The sequence below is a fragment of the Neodiprion pinetum genome, chromosome 7 (assembly GCF_021155775.2).
Source record: "Neodiprion pinetum isolate iyNeoPine1 chromosome 7, iyNeoPine1.2, whole genome shotgun sequence".
In the NCBI taxonomy this organism is placed as follows: Eukaryota; Metazoa; Arthropoda; class Insecta; order Hymenoptera; family Diprionidae; genus Neodiprion; species Neodiprion pinetum.
Window position 1 is genome coordinate 5,103,052 of NC_060238.1, and position 21,268 is coordinate 5,124,319.

Consider the following 21,268-nt stretch of genomic DNA (forward strand, 5'->3'; position numbering starts at 1 on the left):
CATTTCTAGACGGCTTCCATAACGGTACCGATTTCTGTCTATTTTGTGGACGCATTGAAATTTTTTCAACAAATTAATTACAAAAACAAACAACCAACTGACAAAAATTAACCAGTCGAATAAAAATCTTAAAAAAATTCAGGGTACTGTTTCAGAGTTGGGACAAAATCTTGAATAAAGTAAAAAATGGCGAGAGTCAGACGTTGGTTAATTTCGCATGGGATTCCCCATACATATACAATATACGTACGTATAAATTTCCGTAAATTTTTTCGTTTTTGAGACAAAAAATAAACGTTTAGAAAAAAAAAAAAAAAAAAAAAAATTCCAACGTGTGACGTATCGTACGTAATGTGTATAAAACTAATGGATGCAATACAGACAAAAATAAGCAAACAACACACGTTACCGATGTCGATATAATCCGAAGGTGCAGACACGCTGTTCGATATACGTATTCGAATGTCATATTTTCAAAGGATATATCGAGCAACTTCTTTTTCTCGTTACGAGATGATATGAGAATAAATAAACTTTTACATACCGTCCGTGTATTTATAAATCGCCTGCACGTATTTATCTATGTATATATATATACATATCTATGTACGTATCTATGTACTAATAATGGAAGAACCGCTTGAATGACGTCCGGATTTTCTGCAGTGGTGAACGGAAGTTCGGCGAACGCTGATCGCCGTGTAAGAAATCGTTGCTGAGATGGGCACAACAATAAACGTAATAATTCCGCCATGGTACTCGATGCACCGGATGTCCGGGTAGGCAAATCTTCGCATGGCGGGGACCAGCGAGACTTACAACGTCACGTGGCATCCACACTTGTCTGCATCTACACCTGCAAACGAAGTCCACGAACAATTTTTCCGTGACTTTCCCGGCAAGGATTCACCCTACACTACCCTACAGGTGAGAATCCCTCGTCGAACTGTCGAATTTTAATTGCAAAAAAACTACATTTCACTCTATGCGGTGTTTTTGAAGGTTTTTTTTTTTTTTTTTTTTTTTTTTTCCACCACAATCGATCATATCAGTGATTTTTTCTACAATCCGACGTTACGCACGAAATCGTGATTTCAATATTCAAGGTACCGATTAGCCAATTTTGTAAAAATCGTGACAAATCTCAGAACTCGAGATAAAAGAATGACAAAAAAAAAAAAAAATTGTCGCGAGCAAGTAGAAATAATTCTTCACGATACGAATTATTGGATATAAATTTATTATTATTATTATTATGCGGATTTCGTTTCAAAATTTTATAGTATCGTTTTAGATGAGATCTCTGCGTATTGGAATATTATTTTCGAACTCTTCCGCAAATAGTTGATCGTGCTTTGATCCGAGATTTGAATTTGACATGATTTCGAGTTGGGAATTTTGTTAGAAACTGATTTACTTTGCAATACATTATTCAATATTAACCTGATACTCGATTTGATTTTGGTTTCGTTGATTTTTCTTTTCTTTTTTTTTCTATTCGTTGCAATATCGTTGAATCTTTTTTTTATTTTCTGCGAGAACTCGTCACACGAGCTTTTTAGTATCGTCGATTTGTACGTAATCGAAAATTCGAATTGGGGATCAAAGTACAAAACGGCGGATGGAAATTTACGAGAATAAGCCATTTAAATAAAATTTTGAATTCACTGGATCTGAACTGAAATTTACAAAATTCAAAATTGTGGACCCAATACCGCAACATTAAGTGATCCACCATTTAGAATTTTGTAAATCTGAGTTCAGATTCTCTTAATCAGCGATCTCGAAAACCCCCGAGTACCGAGTTTTGTCAAAATCGAATAATTTTTTTGAATTTTGGTCCGCCATATTGGATCCATAATTTTGAATTTTGAAATTTTGATTTCCAATTTTTAATCAGCGACTTGAACAACTCCCCTATACTAAATTTTAATTCAATGTACACCTGAAAGGGTTAAATAGGAAAATCCAACTTGTTGGGGGCACGGATACGAGTTGAGGTAAAAAAAAAAGGAAAAAAAATGGGGGGAATTGTTTTTGAATTATTTGCTGTTCCAAAATGACCATTTTACGGACCACCCTAACAAGCGTATTAACAATAACGCGATACATGCATAATATATACGTATAAATACGTAAAGAGACTGAACAACCATACGATAAAAACAGAATAGCGTGTTATTATGTTTCAGGCGATAGTGCTCGCCCTGGTTCTAGGAAGCATAATCATCGGCACAGTGATAGGAAATATTCTAGTCTGCGTGGCGGTGTTTCTAGTTAAGAAACTCCGTCGGCCCTGCAATTACCTTTTGGTCAGCCTGGCTGTGAGCGACATTTGCGTGGCCTTACTCGTGATGCCGATGGCATTGCTGTACGAAATACTTGGAAGCTGGCCCTTCAACTCGACGATATGTGATCTCTGGGTCAGCTTCGACGTCCTCAGCTGCGCCGCGAGCATATTGAACCTTTGCGTCATATCCGTAGACAGGTGAGAGAGACACGTCGGTAAGAATCCCAAAGGTTACTAAAATTTCAAAACCATAAGTACGATTCAATTTGGCACTGGGATCAAATGAACCACGCAAACGTAACCCGTGAGATAAATAACCTGGAAAAACGTGAACTGCGACAAGAATTGTACACACAATCATAACCCGTGACGAAAATAACCCACACAAAAATAACCCATGACCGAAAATAACTCGTGGCCAAAAGTAACCCGTCTAAAAATAACCCACAAGAACACAGCCCGTGACCAAAAATAACCCAAGGCAAAAATAACTCATGACCAAAAATAACTTACGACAAAGATAACCCACAAAAAAATGAATCAAAAAAAAAAAAAAAAAACATAACCTATGACAAAAATGACCCAAAAAATATAACGCATGACCGAAAATAATTCGTATAAAAATAACCCATGACTGAAAATAGCCCGTTGAAAAATGACCCACAAATGCTTAACGCAAGGCAAAAATAACTCATGACCAAAAATAACTTACGACGAAGATAACCCATACAAAAATAACTGAAAAAAAACATAACTCGTGATAAAAATGATCCACAAAACATAACGCCTGACCAAAAATAACTCACAAAAAAATAATCCATGACCAAAAATAACCTGCATAAAATAACACATGCGAAGTTTAATTTGATTGAATATGATTTGATTTCTCGTCAATACCTCGGCATAGATTATTCTTTGCTTGGATTACTGTTGTTGGTGTTATTTTTACGCTGATGATGAAAAAAAAAAACCAGAGCCTCGAAGCGTTCGCGGTGAATGTTTCTTGAAAATTGAGCGATATCCGACTTTATTTTGTTATTGTGTACTTGAACAGTTCATGAAAAAGTTATTACGTCGTATTTTTCTTCCTTCAATTGCACAACAATTATTGTTTATATTAGTTAGGGAAAAGTAAGAAAGTAGAGAAAGGATAAAGCTTTCCTAAGTGTGAAAAAGGAATATTCTAGTAACAATATTATTATTATTAAAGTATTTCTCATCACCATATTTTTATTTTCTGTATCGCGAATGCTTCCAAATTTCTGCATCCAATGCATTATGGTGGAAAGTTTCTGAGAATTCGGTGCTCTGAAAAATTTCATTTTTTCATCATATGGAAAATGAAAAAAAAAAAAAAAAGAACGACTTCACTATTGCCCTTATTTCTCCGAACACCGTCACGTTTCGATTAAAATCATGATTTTTTTTTTTTTCTTTATGAGTAAACAGAACATGGCGGTAGAAAAGAAAAAGAAAAACAACCGCGGGCGAAACATCGGTGAAATATTTTTCCAACAGTTATTTACATTTATTTTTTTTTCAATTTGTATTTCTTTTTTTTTTTTTTTTTTTTTTACTACTCTTTTCCCCAACGATGACAAACAACTCAAAACAGTGAACGAACAATTAACGAATTTGTTGTAAATACTCAACGATGTTATAAATATACATGATATACATATATCGCGCTAAATTCTGAAAGCTGGGAAAAAATCGAGGACGCGATATAAATTATGAGAGTAAAAATTCCACCCACTACACATGTACTCGGATCGAATTTAGTTGTACCGGAATGACAAATTGGCCATCGGTAAAATTTCTCGTAGAAAGTTTTGTTTCGTCGATTCATTTATTTATTTATGTGTTTTTTTTTTTTGTTTTTTTTTTTTTCGTCGGGTTTTTATTCGGACTCGGGATATTCTCGCCATTCGCGAGGGTGAGAGTTCGGAACTTCGTTTGCAGCTGGGTTGTGTAAATTGTGAGACGAGTTCGCGAATCGATGATTGAGGCGTGCGAAATTAAAAGGTGAAATGAAATGAAATAAAACAGAGAACGAAACAAATCAAAATAAAAAAAAAAAAAAAAAAAAAGAAACAATCCACCGTTATATCAGACGGTATGCACGTATTAATCAATCAGATCTTCCTGTCATTTTTCAGTATAACGAGTCAACGAAATTGCGTGGGCTTAACACGTTTGGTTATTTGACGTTTGAGACTTTTTTTTTCGGTCCATATTTTTTCCCCCCCTCGATGTAATTGAATACAATATTATATATTTTTTTGGTAAAATTGATTATTAACGTCAGAGAAACGAGGATTGTCTAATCTGCTAGGAATTATCAGCTGTAAAACAAATCTTCGAACTAAGGGTGAAACGATATTAATCGATTAATTGAAGTCGCCGGTTGATCAGTTTGGATGAATGGATGAAAGACAAATTAAAGGGATCGGTTCACCGATCGAACGAATAAGATGATCGGTTGAAAGGGTCGATTGATCGATCAATCGTGAGTTTTGATCAAACCATTTTTACGAGTTAATTCATTTGTCGGAAATGCGGCAAATCGGAGAAATGATTTATGGGGAAAAATGATGTATCGGAAAAACTATCGACGAGCAAGAATTATGAAGTGGATAAACTGTTTAGTGGAAAAACGTTCAGCCGGAAGAACTATTGGCGAGAAAATTACGAACTGGAAAAACTGTCGAGTGGAAAAATGATAAACCGGAAAAACTATTAATGGGCAAGAATTAGTAATTTGGAATAAGCGTTAATCGGAAAAACTATCGAGTGAAAAAAATGATGAACCGGAAAAACTGTTGGTGGGAAAAATTGCGAATCGGAAAAACTGTCGAACAAAACTACTCACCGGAAAAACGATTTATCGGGGAAAATTATGAATCGGGAAAACGATGAATCGGAAGAACGATAAATGAGAACTAAACGATCACGAGAAAAACGACGGATCGGAAAAATGATTAATTGGAAAATCGACGAATCGGGTAACAACTATTCGGAAAACGAACGATCCAAAAATTACAAAAAACAGTTGATCCAAGCCTACGTTTAATCGATTAATCGCAATTCTCTGAGTTGAAATTTTCCTTTGTCTATTTTGTTTACCAACATTATTTTATGGCTGAAAAAAAAATACACACACCCACACATCCATACGCAAACAATACATGGTTAAATTCATGGAGTACGATGTCAAACAAAAAAAAATATATACGTTACAATACGAAACTAATCTTTCAATTTCACCACTCGCAATCACCGTCACGATGAAAAACGATCGATCAAAAAGAAACTACATGTTTGTCGTTTTCAGGTTTATCCCATTCGTTCGAATCACCACGCATTGCGATATAAAAATTTTGTATACACGATTATTGTTTTTTCAATTTTCCAAGTTAAATTTATCCAACCGGCGTCACTCTTACGCAGCGTGATGTTGATCTTGGACAGAAATCGTGATATGTAATTCGAACAGCTAATAATATAATACACATCCATACATACATAACCAACCACGGGAATAGAAAATTATTTTCGTCAATCGCTAATGGTTTTGAAAAAATTTTGTTTCCGGTATCGATCATCGTCGAAATGTTTATTTAGTAAATTTCAAACCAATCAAAATCACAGCGATATCGAAACGCCTTCGCTAATTCGGGGGTCTCGTTTTATTTCAATGCCGTTTCGTCGTCAGGTACAACGCCATTACAAAACCGCTCGAGTACGGCGTTAAGAGGACGCCGAAAAGGATGGTGTTGTGGGTCAGTTTCGTATGGCTCGGAGCTGCCTGCATCAGCTTGCCGCCTCTCCTGATCATGGGAAACGAGCATACTCATTCGAAAACCGGAGCCAAGCAGTGCGCCGTCTGTCAGAACTTCTTTTATCAGATATACGCGACCCTGGCCAGCTTCTACATACCGCTGATCGTCATGATTGTCGTGAGTATTGAGACCAATTTCACGAATGATGATTGCTTGTTTTATTTATTGATTTTTTTTTCCCCATGAAAAAAGGAATCTCAGCTAGCGTGTATGTCGAAAGAAGTGAAGTGGTGCAAGTGAAAAAATGATTTTGCGTTGCAATTACCAAAAAAGGATCGACGATAGCGGAAAATTCCAACAATGTTCAAACAGTTCTTTTTTTAACGATACCTCTTTTACTCAATTTTTCTAGTTACCGTAACAAATGAAATTTTTCCAAGCGAACGAATAGAAAATCCGTTGCAACGACTGTGTAGAAAATTGGAACTAGGAAATCGGGGAAATCGGAAAATTCTCGGAGAATTTTCGTGCTTTGAATAACTCGGCAAAAATTCTTCAAGTCTTTGTGAAACTTTTGGAAAAATTGAAAAGATATTTTCGTTCTATTTGTCCAAATTATTTCAGATTTGTTAATAATGATTGACGAGAAATTAAATATTCATTCGTTTGAGATCGAAGGAATAATTTTTTCATTTTCACATTGACATAATATCTTCTCATTTTCATTGCACCGTTCTCCAGAAGTTACCTCGAACGATAATTTACACGACGCTTTCTAAAGCACGATAGTAAATGTTACTGTTGAAAAAGTTCCTTCTACCCGAAATTTTGTTGCAAAATTGAACTTGGTAATTGTTTTAGAGAAACAAAAACGCCATTTTTTTTTACCTTCAAATAAATTCGAACGTGTTTGCAGTCTACGAAATGTAGACGGAAACGTATCGAGTCTTTGCATTTAATTCCTAAAACAAACATGTCCAAGTTTTACGAATTGCGAAAGCTTCAGCTACGAAATCTCATCTCGCAAAAAGCTGCGACACTTTCCCGAGGTTTTTTCGAACGTTAAAAAAAAAAAGAAAGAAAGAAAGAAAAAAAGAGTCGAAACAAAGTGACAAACGTACGTTTAAATCCAACATGTCAAAATTATTTCCAAAACGAAATTTTATCATACCAAATTTTGGTCTCGTTGATTATTTTAGTAAAAAAATGGGTTTTTTTTTTTCTTTTTCATTCAACTAAATTGAAACCTGCTTGGAGTCTGCAAAAAGCGGACGGAAACTTTCAGTCTTGCACTTAATTTCTGAAATAAACATGCCCAAGTTTTACGAAATGCGATAGCTTCTGCCTCGAAAGCTCAATGTCGGAAAAAGCTGCGACACTTTTTCTGAGTTTTTCTTTTCGTACGTTCCTGGTTAAAGGTGTACTACAAGATCTTCTGCGCCGCGAGAAAGATTGTGCTGGAAGAGAGACGGGCCCAGAATCACCTGGAGGCACACTGCTACCTGGATATCGAACCGGCTTCTCAACCCACGGCCATAGCTAATCGCCAACTCATCTCCGACGTTCACGCCTCCCAGGGCAGCCCCCCTTGCAAGCAACACCGAAGCTCCAGCGGGTCGACTACGGTGAGATAATCATTGACCTGCATTACTCTTCGTCTGAAATTCGCTATCACTTGACTCGAACCGCGTGAACTTTTTTGCCTGCCGAGTGCCGCAAGCTTGGCTCAAAAACGGCCAGTTTTAAAGCTCGACTTTCGCGAAACGGTACGAAAGTTTATCGACGACGTGCGCAGAGAATAGATTTTGTCGAATTTTAGTAATTTGGTGATCAATTATGGCGATGAAAGCTTTTTCTTTTTTTTTGATTCGAAAATAGGCTCGCATTTGATGCGTCAAAAAATTGATCGTAATTTTATGAATCAGGTTATCAATTGCGAGTGAAATCGTGTTTGGACGGATCAACGAAACAATTTTTGTTTTTTTCTTATACCCTTCGCAATATTTGGAATTTCTTAATAACTTCGAAATTTGTTACGATCGAAATGATAAGAGGATAGATGGTCATTTCTCGATGTAGTTGAAAGGGAAAACTTCCTTTTTTTCTCCGAAAACAGACAAAACGGTAAGTTATAAATGGAGTGAAGATTAGAAAAGAAGAAGAAGAGTAGATTTAGTTGGATCGATAGGTTTACCGAGTTTTAGAAGATTTAGGCTTACCGTTATTATCGAAGTTCTTGAACTCGATGATCAGGCGCTTGACTGCTGCTGCAAGAACAACTTTGAACTACCAAATATACATTCTTTTGGAACAATTCCAACGAGTTTAGCTTATACGCTCGAATTAACTCGGATATTTTATTTTAAATACGTCGCGGTTACGAAACTGATGGCTCTTACACTGATGTATGAAACTTATATTTTTACGGTACACGGTTCACCGGCCAGAAGGTAAAAAAGGACAAAAAAAAAAAAAAAAAAAGGAAGAGAAAAAATATTTTCACAACTGTCGATTCTCGAGTGCGAAGACAGATTTTTGTCTCGCTGATGTAAAACTACTGTGTTTAAAAATTACACCGGCAACTAATATATAATACAACACAGCGTAACGTTTTTTTTTTTTTTTTTTTTTAACTTGTTTCTCAACAAAAAATTTGCGGGCGAAGTATCGTTTCCACATTATATCATCGCTTTTTTCTACTGTATTGATTTCATAATTTTGTCAGGCGTGAGAAAAAATACAATGAAGGAATAGAAGAGGTTGTAAGAAAAAAAAAAAAAAAAAAAAGGTATTGCAAGCATCTTTGTGCATTTTTTAAAAATAATTTCAAGGATTTCAATGTGTTGGTTCGGATAGTTTTTCGCGTGTTTTATTAATTGTTCGTTGAATTACGAGGTTAAAAAAATTAAACCGTCAATCAACGGAATCAATTAAGTCGTTGTTAATTTATACAGTTTGTTTAGATACTTTTTCTCGAAAGTTGAGCCGTTAGCCTTCCGAGAATTATGTACGTTCTTCCTTGTTTCAAAATTAAACAGACGCCACTAAATGCAAACATGAAAAGTGCACTGAAAAAAAAAACAAACAAAATGTTCAAGGCCAAGATAATATTTATTCCAGTACTTTGAACCGGATAATTTATTGATACTATAAAAAAAAAAAAAAAGAAAAAATCAACAAAATTAATCTTTATAATAAACATAATTCCGTATCAAATAAATTTTTTTGTTTCAATATAAGTAAATAATCGTTTGAAACAATTGAAAGTCTGCTAAGGATTATTATTTTATTAAATATTTTCTTGGAATTATTATTTGAAAATTCATGTTCATTCAATGTTCGAAAATCGCGTTGTTGAAAACGATAATATTCCGTAAATTTACAGAAAGAAAAACGTCGTCCATCAGATCAACAGCAGTTGAATTTTCTTCTTCGCCTTTTTCGAGTTTCATTCCTGCAGACAATTTGATTGCTTTAAAGTGTACGTGAAGAATGATTTCTTTAATCAAGTCTTAGGAAAAATCACGAGTTCTCGTTTTTTCACACTAAATTTGTGCGATTGCTCCTCGAGACCATTAGGCTGATTGTTAGATTACGGAAACACAGAGTTTCAACTTACTGCTCGAAGCATGCACCGTCTGGAATCGAATCGAATGAATTCTCGTGATTGATACTCAACTGCGTTACACGCAGAATAATCTTAATGAATTATTGTATTTACGACGCCGATTCGAATCAAAGCTATGCATATGGATCTGAAATCAGGTTTCAGAAATTCAAGATAGTGGATCGAATATGGCGAGCGAAAATTTCAAATTTGATCGATTCCGGTCAAAAAACTCTATCCAGGTATTTTCGGGGTCGCTGATTGGATTCGCCATACTGGATTTTTTAAATCTGATTTCAGACACGAGTTTTTTCTCCGGAATCGATTGAATTTGAAGTTTTTGTCCCCCATATTAGATCCGCCATCTTGAATTTTTAAAACCCGATTTCAGATTTGTAATCAATGACCCCAAAAACTTATGATTTATGTAAAACGTGTTCAAGTGTAGAGTAGTAACTTTCTCGGAAATGAATTAATCCTTCAATTTTTACGATTATTTTCGATCAATTTGTTTCTAACAATAATAATTTACATTATACCGCAATAATTATTTTTGAGTATTGAAAACTTGTTAGCATACCGTCAGAAATAGGAAAAAACCGCCAAGTAATGTGTTGAAAATTTCTTTAAACATACGAAAAATGTATATCAGGATACTTAAACTGAGAGAAATTTTTAATTCCGGTTACCGCTTAGTACTTAGCTAGAAAAAATGTTTACGCGTGCCTAGTTTTTCGCAATTCCAACAATATTCAAACAGTTTTTTTCAACGATACCTGTTTTACTCAATTTTTCTAGTCACCGTAACAAATGAAATTTTTAAAGGGGTTATTAAACCGTTATTGGAACGAAACCGATTACCCAAAAATTTTCAAAATAATCACGCCTGTTTATTAAATTAAGTTTTTGCCAGTGTTGGCATCGGTAATAATGATTATAGACTCGGAGGAATCCTTGAATCGTGACAACGTCACCGTGTCTGCAACGACGTGATTAATTGTCCGGACGTTGTATAAAATTATTCGTTTACCGAGCTCTCCGTTACATGGAAGTATCAAACGTTCACATGCACGTATTCTACACCCACTCGAACCGAATGCAAATAATTACGGCTGTAGGTAGCCGACTACTCACTAATTCAAGATCAACATTTGAACAAGAATAATTACACTAGGAGGTATAAATTGTACGAGTCAGGCGGCTTGCATCTGCAATGCAAACAACGTCCGCTTATCCGCTTTTCGGACATCGATTAATTAGCATATCTTCTTCATCGCGTATGCTTGTCTTCGTTCACGTTCCCGCTGATTACCGATCGCTAATTGTCGGCTGGTGAAAATTACAGGGCTCTTATTTTATTTATTCTTCACTTCGTGACGTTTCAACTTCTGCTAAAGTAATTCTTGTGATGCATACGGTGCGTTCCGTGACAACTCATCGAATTGTTGACCGTAACATTTTTCAAATTCATCAAGAATTTTTACCGTGTGCTTTAGTTCGATCCCTGAAAACCTACCGTAAATTTTTCCATTTTCATACGATCGTTCATGTTTAACTTTTGAATTTTTAAAACCCATTCTAAAAACACAAAAATCTATATTTCTGAACTAAGAAAATAAAAAACATTTTCAGGCAAGGTTGAGACTGGAAATGCTTCAGCAAGATTTTTGTGTGTAAAAAATTTTTAACCTTCGTACTAAAAAAAAAAAAAAAAAAAGAACGGTAATGAGAAAAGAAAATTCCATCGTAGAAGCGATTTGATGTAAAAACAATGGATCGAAAATCGAGGTCGTTGAAAATTTTACGAGAGTTGTAAAAATGTGAGAAACAAAACTGGTTGCGTATGAAAAGACTAAGCGGTTTCTTGGAGGTGCGGAAATTGAAATTTGAAGAATGAGATCAATTATAATTCGCCGCTTATGAAAATCTCTCGGTTCGTTGGACTGTAAAAGAAAAAAGATCACCGCCTGCCGAAATCGTAGACTGAACGCGCGAGAAAATTACAAGGGCCTGAATCACCTCGAAATACGTTTAAAAAACAGAAAGAAGGAAGTAATAAAGAAAAAAGAAAATGGTTAAAAAATGAACAAAAGAAACTGCGAATACATCGAAAAACTTGGTTCTTTTTTTTTTTTTTTTTCTTCTTCAACTTTATCGCGATCGTAAAGCGAAGGTAAGATTTTTCAGGTGCGACTGACAGCAAAGAAAGAGCGAAGCCGTTGCTGCTTTTGAGAGAATAATAATATAACAACAAACGACGGAAATAAAAGTGAAGACCGCGATGGAGGGAAGAATAAAAAAAAAAATAAATAAAAACAATGATAATAATAAAAAATAAAAGAACGAAGAAGTAAGAAAATAAGGAAAGGAAAAATAAAATAAAAAAAATAATGACAAAATAAATTCCCCTCATTTCGGGCGGGGGGGGGGATTAGAATGAATGAGTAGAAACTCGAGACGAACTTCAATCCCATTGCGACGAAAACCGCGCAATACCTTCGAAAGTTTTTCTCCTCAATATTTTTATTTTTATACACAGGCGCCTTTCCTCGCTCGTTTCTTTATTATAATGGTATCATTAAAAAGCTCACTCCATGCGTACAAAGAGCATTATTCTTTCACGAGCCGTGATCGTTTTCAGTTTCAAGTTATTTATTGTTCGACGGTGTAACAGTCGAGATTCAAACAACTTTCGAAGCCGATCCCGTATTCATTTTTATATTCGTATCATAATCTTATCCCGTCCCATCGCATAAAAAGTATTCTTCTTTGTTCTTACGCTGTTCTTAGATTCATCGATTTATCGAAAGTTGACTTTTCAACTTCAGAAGCATTTCTTACCCATTCTATTATATACTCTTCTCCTTTCGCTTACAGGGTGAATTTCTAACGCCTGGATGCTCAGCGAGTTTATATACAACTTCAAATGATCTTTGTTACCGAATATAACCCCAAAAACTCCCGAGTAACAAGTTTCGGCCAGAATCATAGAATATTGAATTTTTTTTTCTATTTTATATACGCCATATTGGATACGCCATCTTGAATTCAGAAACTCAAATTCTGACCTTAGATTCTTGATCAGCGACCCAAAAAACCCCCGGGTAATAAGTTTCGACGAGAATCATTGAATATTGATAATTTTTTCGACTTTACATCCGCCATTTTGGACTTAGAAACTCAAATTCTGACCTCAGATTCATGATCAGCGACCCTAAAAATATTGATTTCGAAATGCCTGAGTGAAACGGTTAATGCGCATGCGCTACAATTCGAGATCAATTGTTTTCCAGGGTGACCAACCGTCATAAATTTAGACGACGATTCGCCGCGATGTACGTAACCTCAAAAATTTTGGCAGCTTTCAGCTTTGAGCACAACTACCAGCGATAACTGTAAAAAATTTTGAGGTTACGTTCACGACGGTTGGTAATCCTGGCAAACACGACTGCTCTCAGATTGTAACGCATGCGCATTAAATTCGTAGCAGAAGACGGAACATTCAGCTGTAAGCAATTCACTCTGTAGGTACACATAAAATACATGATTATACATAGATTTTGGTGTCATAAATTATCTTTGTACGTACAAGCAATTCTATGTTACAACGTAAGTAGTTTATCATCCCCAGCGAATTTATCAATAATTCTTTTTTTGGGGTAATAACAGTAATTTCCGTACGTCACTGCACAACGGTATGAATGAAGATTGATCATTTTAAGGATTTATCAAACGTACATTCCGATCGAAAACCCCTCGTGGTACTTCTTGTTCGACGTTACGAAGGGTTTGGAGGTAAAACTGTTTAGCTATTCGACTTGAATTCGATATTGAAAAAAAAAAAAAAAAACTTCATTCAATCCGGAAAAAAATTTGAGAGAAATACTAGCTCATACCAGTTTTTGAATGAAATGAAATTTGACGGTTTAAATTTCATTGATATGATCTTTTTTCCATGCAGTTTTTCGTTCGATTAAAAAAAAAAACAAAACAAACGGTGAATTTATAAAAACAGTAAACCAATAAGCCTGTATAGAAAATAATCATATTTGAATCTAGAAAAAAAAATCTGTGTTTCGCATTTTTCAGATTTTCGTTTCGGTAGCTTTTCGATTCTTTGTAAATATAAATCTTGAACTATGCCCTCACAATTTTGGTCATCAAACGTTTGAAATATATTATATTGAGGAAAGAAAGGAAAGGATCGGTAATAAAAAGTGTTTGGAATGAGCTTCAAAAACGTTTCTCATTATTCTTCGTGTGCTCGGACCGATCGATAAAGCAGATTCGAAGAGTTTCCCTGATCTCCAGAAATTACAGATCGCAGTTAGTTTCTCTGATTTATAAACGAGCGAAGTTGTATCGAATAACAGTCCTTACAAAGTTCGACGTTATTATAAACGGAGAATTTATGGTGCTTCGAAATTCAGACAATATTAATGGTGGCTTGAATTTTCTGCACGATGTGTGGAAAAATTTTCAGTCAACTCGTCAAAGCGGAAGAGACGATGTTCAGAGTAAAAAAGAACCTTGACGAAAAGAAAGCTCAATTTTTCACAAAAATAACGTCCTTGTGAAATGGAAAATTTTTTTAATTGATGCAATGGTGAGAAAAAATGAAAAATCGATTCGTTTCCTTTCGAAAATCATCTTTCGTTTCGTTAATTCCTTACCTGGCTTAAGCGCTCTCAACTGGGTCTACAGTTCCTGCAATTAGGGCTCAGTCGTATCGTGAATCGTAAAGTCAGCTCCGGAATTATTAGAGGCGTCAGAATCACCAGCCTCGTTATAATATAGAATCGATAACACAATCCCTTAACCCTTCTCTTGGCAGCTGCGTTGGCTGTTAAATTTACGTCGATCCTGCCGAAAAATTATCGCATTTATACCGCGAATTACATTGTTGAAGTGATTTGGAATTTTTATAATGAAAAGTCTAGGAAAAGTATCCAAATTATTTTTCCTCTACTCGTAGAGAGTCTGAAACTGAAAGTTCTTCTTAAATTTGTACCCTGAAACACACAATTTTTATCCTAAAAATCATCCATTTTTGGCAGTTTGTCGAGTTATTTTAAATTTAATTTTTTTTACACTTTCGACGCCGATTTTATCCAAATATTTAAATCCGCTGATCTCGAAAGAAAAAAAAAAAAAAAAGGGAAACAACAGCCGCATTGTATATAGAATTTTTATCAAACAAGCAGGAAAACTTTTTCTTTTCAAATTTAGTGTACGAAGCAATGTTGAAGAACGAAAGTTTACAAAATTCGGAATTGAATTCGTTGAAACGAGAACACATCTAAAAATCGTCCGCGTTTCAACAAAATACCGTGCAATTTGTCGAATTTTAATGAACAATTCTGTTCACTTCTGCAGCAGTTTTATTTATTTATTTGTTTATTTTTTTTTTTTTTTTTACCAAATATGGAAGCCTCTTTGCTTTTGTTTGTCTGTTTTTTTATTGGCGGACTGCCCGCGGAACAGAATTTGTCAATTACGCAGATATATAGCCGTATAAAATATTCAAACGTGTCCAACGGCCAATAATTGTTGCGTTGCAAAGTCAATAACGAAACAATTCGCTGGTGGGTGTAAAATTTTGCAAAACGGCGTGCGGTTTTCTTGATTGTGAAATTATTTACGACTGTATTTATCGCTCGAGACGTCGTCGTCTGCTGTAATTATTACACGCAGAATCAGAGAAACGAGGATTTTACCAAGTCGATGAGAGGATCGCGTGATCGAAACTTATTAATGCCGTCGACGGGCTTATCGGCATAACGTTCTGTTATATTTCGGAGAATTATTCTCCGTATAACGCTGTTTAGCGAGATGTGCAAAAGCGGATATTTCCAACCAAGTTTTCAGTGCAACAGACGGAATTATACTTTGAATAATAACGAAGATTATACGGAGATGCTAGTTTTCGATTTTGAATTTTCGACTTCGGGGGAATTATATTATTAACAATACGATTTTCATACGTATACTTTAGGGTGGTCCTTATTTGGAGGTTGGAAAAATTTGCGTTGCGACACCTCCCGGATCTGTTTCAAATCGTTAAAAAAAAAAAATCTGTGCAAAGTTTGAAGATTATACGTCAACTTAAACACGTGCCGATAATTTTTCTAAACTCTGGAAACAACACCGGACATCACGAATTTTTAGTCTGAGTTCTGGTTACGAAATTTTCATTTCTTCCACGTAACTGGTGAAAGAAAAAGAAAAAAAATAGTTTTATTAGATAAAGTTTGCTTCTGCGGATATTTTGAATTATAAGAAAATTTACCAATTTTATCACACGTTTATTGTAAATAACAATTAAACGAACTTCAGTTTCGCATTAAAACTTTCGAATAAAAAAAGTTTGTTTGTTTGTTATTTAAAATAAATAGCTGCACACCCTTAAATTCTTTGCATTTTCCGCTTTCGACCAGAGATTTTGTAAACGTGCTTTAGCCTGGGAAGAGGAGATTTTCACGGGGGGGAAAACATTGTTTTGCCTAATTAGAGGCCGGATACTGTTTGCCAAGAATCGGAGCCACCATTCAGGCATAAATCTTTGCAGCCTCCGGCAAGGTGAGCCACATCAGGAATTTGCCCGAGGATTCGGAAGTAGACTTATTAGACCTCGATTCTCGGCCGTTTATTAGCCGGAATCTGCCGACTTCTAAGTGCAATAATTTTGCGGCTTGCCTCCCTATGACCGGCCAGTAAACGAAGCAGGTTCGAAATGAAAAAATTGCACCGTTTGACCGATTTTAATGAACTAGGAATGAATTTCGTTCGTTAATAAATTCTCTACAAATTTATAACAAAATCAAACTTCTGTAAACGGTGGAAGATTTTTTCGCAATTAAGACGTTGATTTATCGTTAATCACTTGTATTCATTTCACTAATAACGTTTTTTCGATTAACTGATAGAAGATGTGACTTTGTTTGTTACTTGCAGAGAATTAATTTACGAAAAAAATTGATGAAAACGAATGAAAAACTTCTTCGTTAATTCTTGATATTATTGCGTATATTTTTATGTAAATTAGTAACGCATTTCGCACGGTATAACCGGCGTACAAATAACTGCTACACAAATAGACCGCGGTGTAAATTTTACTTACTGGTACTTTTGCATGGATCAGAAGTGGTTTTTTTTTTTTTTTTTTTTTCGTTCGCTGTCGTAAATTCTGCAGTCGTTGTGAAAAGTGGACGGATTTTCATAGCCGCGCCAATAACCGGGACTCTATAAATGCGTAGGTATGTAAAGTAATATGTCAAGGATGAGAGAACCGAGGATTTAAGTACTGGTTACACAAAAGCGTGTCCTGCGGACGGAAAGCTCTGATAGAGATTTACGACTTTTCATTTTTACTCGTCTCCGTCTCTTCAAGGCATTCTCCGGAAGCTTCGAATACCAGGATTAAAGCCAAGCTTCTGACTGCAGGACGTAGTTTCCATGCACTTTTGTATCCAGAGATCCTGCAAACTGCGAAAAAAAAAACTGATAAATTTTTATGCTCGAAGAAGAGAGAAAAAAAAAACAAATTCCAGGAATTCTAAAGTACGAGAAGTGCAGAAATTAACTAGCGAACAGTAACGTTGAAGAGAAGTGTTGATAAGAACTGTAAGTGCCATTTTGTTCCATAAATAAAAACAGCAAAATTTCTCTAGAAAACATTGCACCTGGCACATAATTTCTGAAGAAAAAAATTAGAACAAGAAAAAAAAAATGGCACTTATAGCCATTTTTAATTCACGTCCAGAATTAAAGAGGCTGTAAGTGCCATTGGAAAGAAAAAAAAATGCCTTCAGAAAACATTGGCCTCGGCACGTACGGACTTTGTAAAGAAAAGAAATTCCTTGGACGAAAAATGGCACTTACAGTCTCTTTTAATTCTGACTGTGAGTGCTGTTAAAATAAAGATAACAAAAAAAAAAACATCCATTAGAAAATATCGGCCTCAGTACGTAGATACGTTGTGAAGAAAAATCATTTGCAAAAATGGCACTCACAGCCTTTTTCAATTCTCACCCAGAATTGAAAAAGGCTGTATGTACAATTTTCATCAAAGAAAAAAAATTCACAACACATCGGCCTCGGTACTTACGTCAAATTTCCTAAGCAAAATCTTTTCCTTTTTTTAAAAAAAGGTACCTCCAGCCTCTTTCAATTCTCACCCGGAATTAAAAAAGGCTGCAAGTGCCATCTGCAATGAAAAAAAAAATTCTTCGCAACACAGTCGCCTCAGTACATTGATACTTACAGAGGAGAGGAAAAAAAAAAAAAAAAATGGCACTTACAGTTGCTTTTAATTCTACCCCAGAATTAAAAAAGGTTGTAAGTGTTATCTTTATTCGAAAATTTGTTTCTTCTCCGCAGCACAGTGGCATTAGCACATTTAACTTTCTGAATAAAAATTGAAAAGAAAAAATGGCACTTACCGGAGCTTTTAATTCTCCTCTTCAATTGTATAAACTGCGGATAATCGTTACCTCGGCTTTATAACGCCTCACGGCTATTCTAATTACGTATATCGTTTAAGAGAAACGACAATCAGCTTCTACAGTGCCTTTGCATGTGCACCCAATTTGCCCCGAGGTTGCAAATTGAACAAGACGTTTAGCGGTTTGGTATTGTTAATTTCCCATCGCGGAGAAGTTCTTTTCGGTTCGATAAAAACGGCAACTTGTAGGAGAATCCGATGGCCAAATTATGCCCGACATCATTTTATTTCGTACAAAAGTGCGCGGGTTCGATGCTACTTTCAATTTTTTGGCTCTCCGTTTTCAGAGAAGAGGAAAATTAATTTTTGTTACAGTATCGTTCCGAAAATTTAATTCCAACGATGTCTCGAAAATGGTTCAATGGATTTGGAACACTTTTTTTTTTATTTTGGAACTGATTAGAAAATAGATGGGAAAATGAAAATATTTTCGTCGGATAATAACTTGAAAACTGATTGAATAATTGAAACGAAATTCAGTTTATTGTTTTCCCTTCATTTGACTTTGAATTTACTCGATTTTGAGAAAAATCAGTCGGGCATTTCCTGAATTATTTCAAAAAAATGCAAGTATTTTTGTCTACCCGCAGTAATTCAAAAACGAATGAAACAATTCAGATGAAATTCCGTCGAATATTCTATCTTTAATTGACTTAGAATTGACTTGAGTTTGAGGAAATTCTGTCGAATCGTTACTGATTTATTCGTAAGGACAAAAATCTTTTCATGAAATTTCAATTTTTTCCCATTGCGAGAGGATATTCAATAAATGCGAGAGCCAACATTCGGAAATCCTTGGCTCGGCGGATATTATACGCTGCACGGGGACCGATGCTAAAAGCAGCATGGCGCCACCGAATATGTATAAAGCGTAAATTTGTCAGATGCTTCGTACTTTAAAGCTGAAAGGTTATCTTGTGACCTTTGAGCTCAGAAATAGGATCGTATAATTCAAAAACAGCCGTGCTTTCGCCGCAGAGAACGCGGATCTAGCATAAAGTGCTTTGAACGATCGTTCCAGCGTGACGGATTTTTTTTTTTTTTTTTTATTCGAGTCAAATCAAAGCACTCACCAAGAACAGACAATACATTTTCAAACCCTTACTTACTTCTTTTTTTTTTCTCTCTCTCTTTCTCCTACATTTATTTTATAAGGTCGAATATGGCCGGCAATATCATCTAAATCGAAAATTGTAAAAAGTTTTTGTTTATAATTTGAGTATTCTTTATTTTCATCAGTTTTTTTTTTTTTTTTTTTTTATTTAACAGATCCACGCAGCTCACGAATACAACGATATGATAAATTTACTCGCGTTAAGTCTTCACGTAGCATTTTAATTTCAGCACGCGATGCGACCGAGTCACGTTTATCTTTTAATATGTTATTACGAGCGTGTGGGTGTGTCACATTCTTCGCATAATTTTAATCCAGTTGAACTTTCCCAAAAGTAAACAAACGTTCTTTATTAATCTCGTCGTAATACATTCTACTGTAATTTATCTAAATTGGTGAAAAATCGGCGGTAATTTTGTGCGAGGAAGTGTTGTTAAAAAATTACATCGACAAAAGTTTTCAAAAAATTTACCAACCGTATTAAAATTTTCAACGCAGCATGACGATTCTGTTGTAGAATATGTTTTTTTTCTTTCTTTGTTTTTTGTTTTCTAATTCCGAAAATCTCCCCCTCCCATATCAGGGCCGAAACGTCAATTGTCACCGACGCAGACGAGCGAAACATTTTCACGCAGATTTTGCGAGGTCGAGAAAAATTGCCTGGAAAAAAGAAGAAAAAAACAAAAAAAGAAGAGAGAAAAAAAAAGAAAATTGACAATGAAAAAAAAAAAAAAACGAAGTAAAAAGGACGGCAAAATCGTTGTTCGTTGCGATTTGACAGTCAGGTTCGATGTTCGTGCGACACCATATGGCGATGGGGGAAAATATCCCATGGGATATGGGGGTAAGTTATTGTTATATCGACTGTTCTACCTCCAGGTTCACGGACAAGCGTTATAACGCCGTTAGCTTTGCCTTACCGCGTTGCGTGGGCTTCGCAAATGTACGTGATTTACTCGCAAGCTTCTCTGAACATCCCTCTCGCTCTATGCATAACCCGTGATATTCTATTTCGTCCGGCTTTAGAGCTGATCGCCCAGCTTTCAACGCCCCCCCCCCCCCCCCCCCCCCTCTCCCCCATCTCTAGAAATTGTTTTATTTACACGACAAAATTAGAAGAGGTTTGAAAAATTAAGGGCAGGGGGAGGGGGGGGGGGGGAGGACATTCAACTCGACGATATCTTGTTACGTGTACAAATGTTTTCTATTTTATCAATATTGATGAATTATTTTTGTAATTATACTCACAATTTTCCTACGCGCTAAATTTACAAGTTTATCGTGATAAATGTACGGATTATCAACAAAAAAAAAAAAAAAACAAACCAAAAAGAGAATTGAAATTCGTGGTAAAAATTTTTAAACCAACACGCTTGGGATTAATTTTCAACAACAACAAAGACGAAAACAAAAAAAAAAAAAAGAAAACCAATTTCCTTTTAAGAATTACGCAAAAGGTCAGAATATGACTGATTATGAGTTGAATTGTTTTTCTTTTTCTTCTTCTCTTTCAATCTTTGGAGAGATTAAATTTTGTACGTTTTGAGTCTCACGTTGTCGGGAATATGTTAATTAACCTGCCCGAGGAAATCCAGGATCGCGAGTATCAGGCATAATTTTTTTCATTCTTTATCGCTTTCTTTCTCAAGCCAGGTAATTGCTCCTTGAGGGGTTGTTGAAATCGTGCTATCGAAATGAAAAATAAAATTGATAAAACAATCTCCAAAACTTCCGAAAAAAGATTTCACGAAATTATAGTTCCCAATTTCCCATGTAAATCCGATGTGATAAAAATTCGAACTTACGAATCTGATATAAAAGCCAATAAAAATCACTCGACACTGCAATCAGAAAAATTTCATTTTTATCAGTAACTTGAAAAATTCAGCAAAACAGGTAACGTTAAAAAAATTGTTTCAATATTGTTGGAATTACGAAAAACGAGGTTACGCGTAAAAAAATGAAAATAGTT

General features: G+C 35.3%; 1 protein-coding gene across 4 annotated transcripts in view; it reads left to right on the plus strand.

The window, feature by feature from the left end:
- The window catches only part of 5-HT7 (5-hydroxytryptamine receptor 7), an 84,359-nt gene that overhangs the window by 37,177 nt on the left and 25,914 nt on the right, over positions 1-21,268 (plus strand). For 3 of the 4 annotated variants that reach the window (XM_046634464.2, XM_069137805.1, XM_046634461.2), the window contains 4 exons: positions 667-927; positions 2,175-2,488; positions 6,006-6,249; positions 7,491-7,697. In XM_046634464.2, the coding sequence (XP_046490420.1) occupies positions 796-927; positions 2,175-2,488; positions 6,006-6,249; positions 7,491-7,697 (897 nt within the window). In that variant the 5' untranslated portion in view covers positions 667-795. The remainder of the gene's footprint in view (positions 1-666; positions 928-2,174; positions 2,489-6,005; positions 6,250-7,490; positions 7,698-21,268) is intronic. The other variant, XM_046634465.2, reaches the window with a different exon arrangement.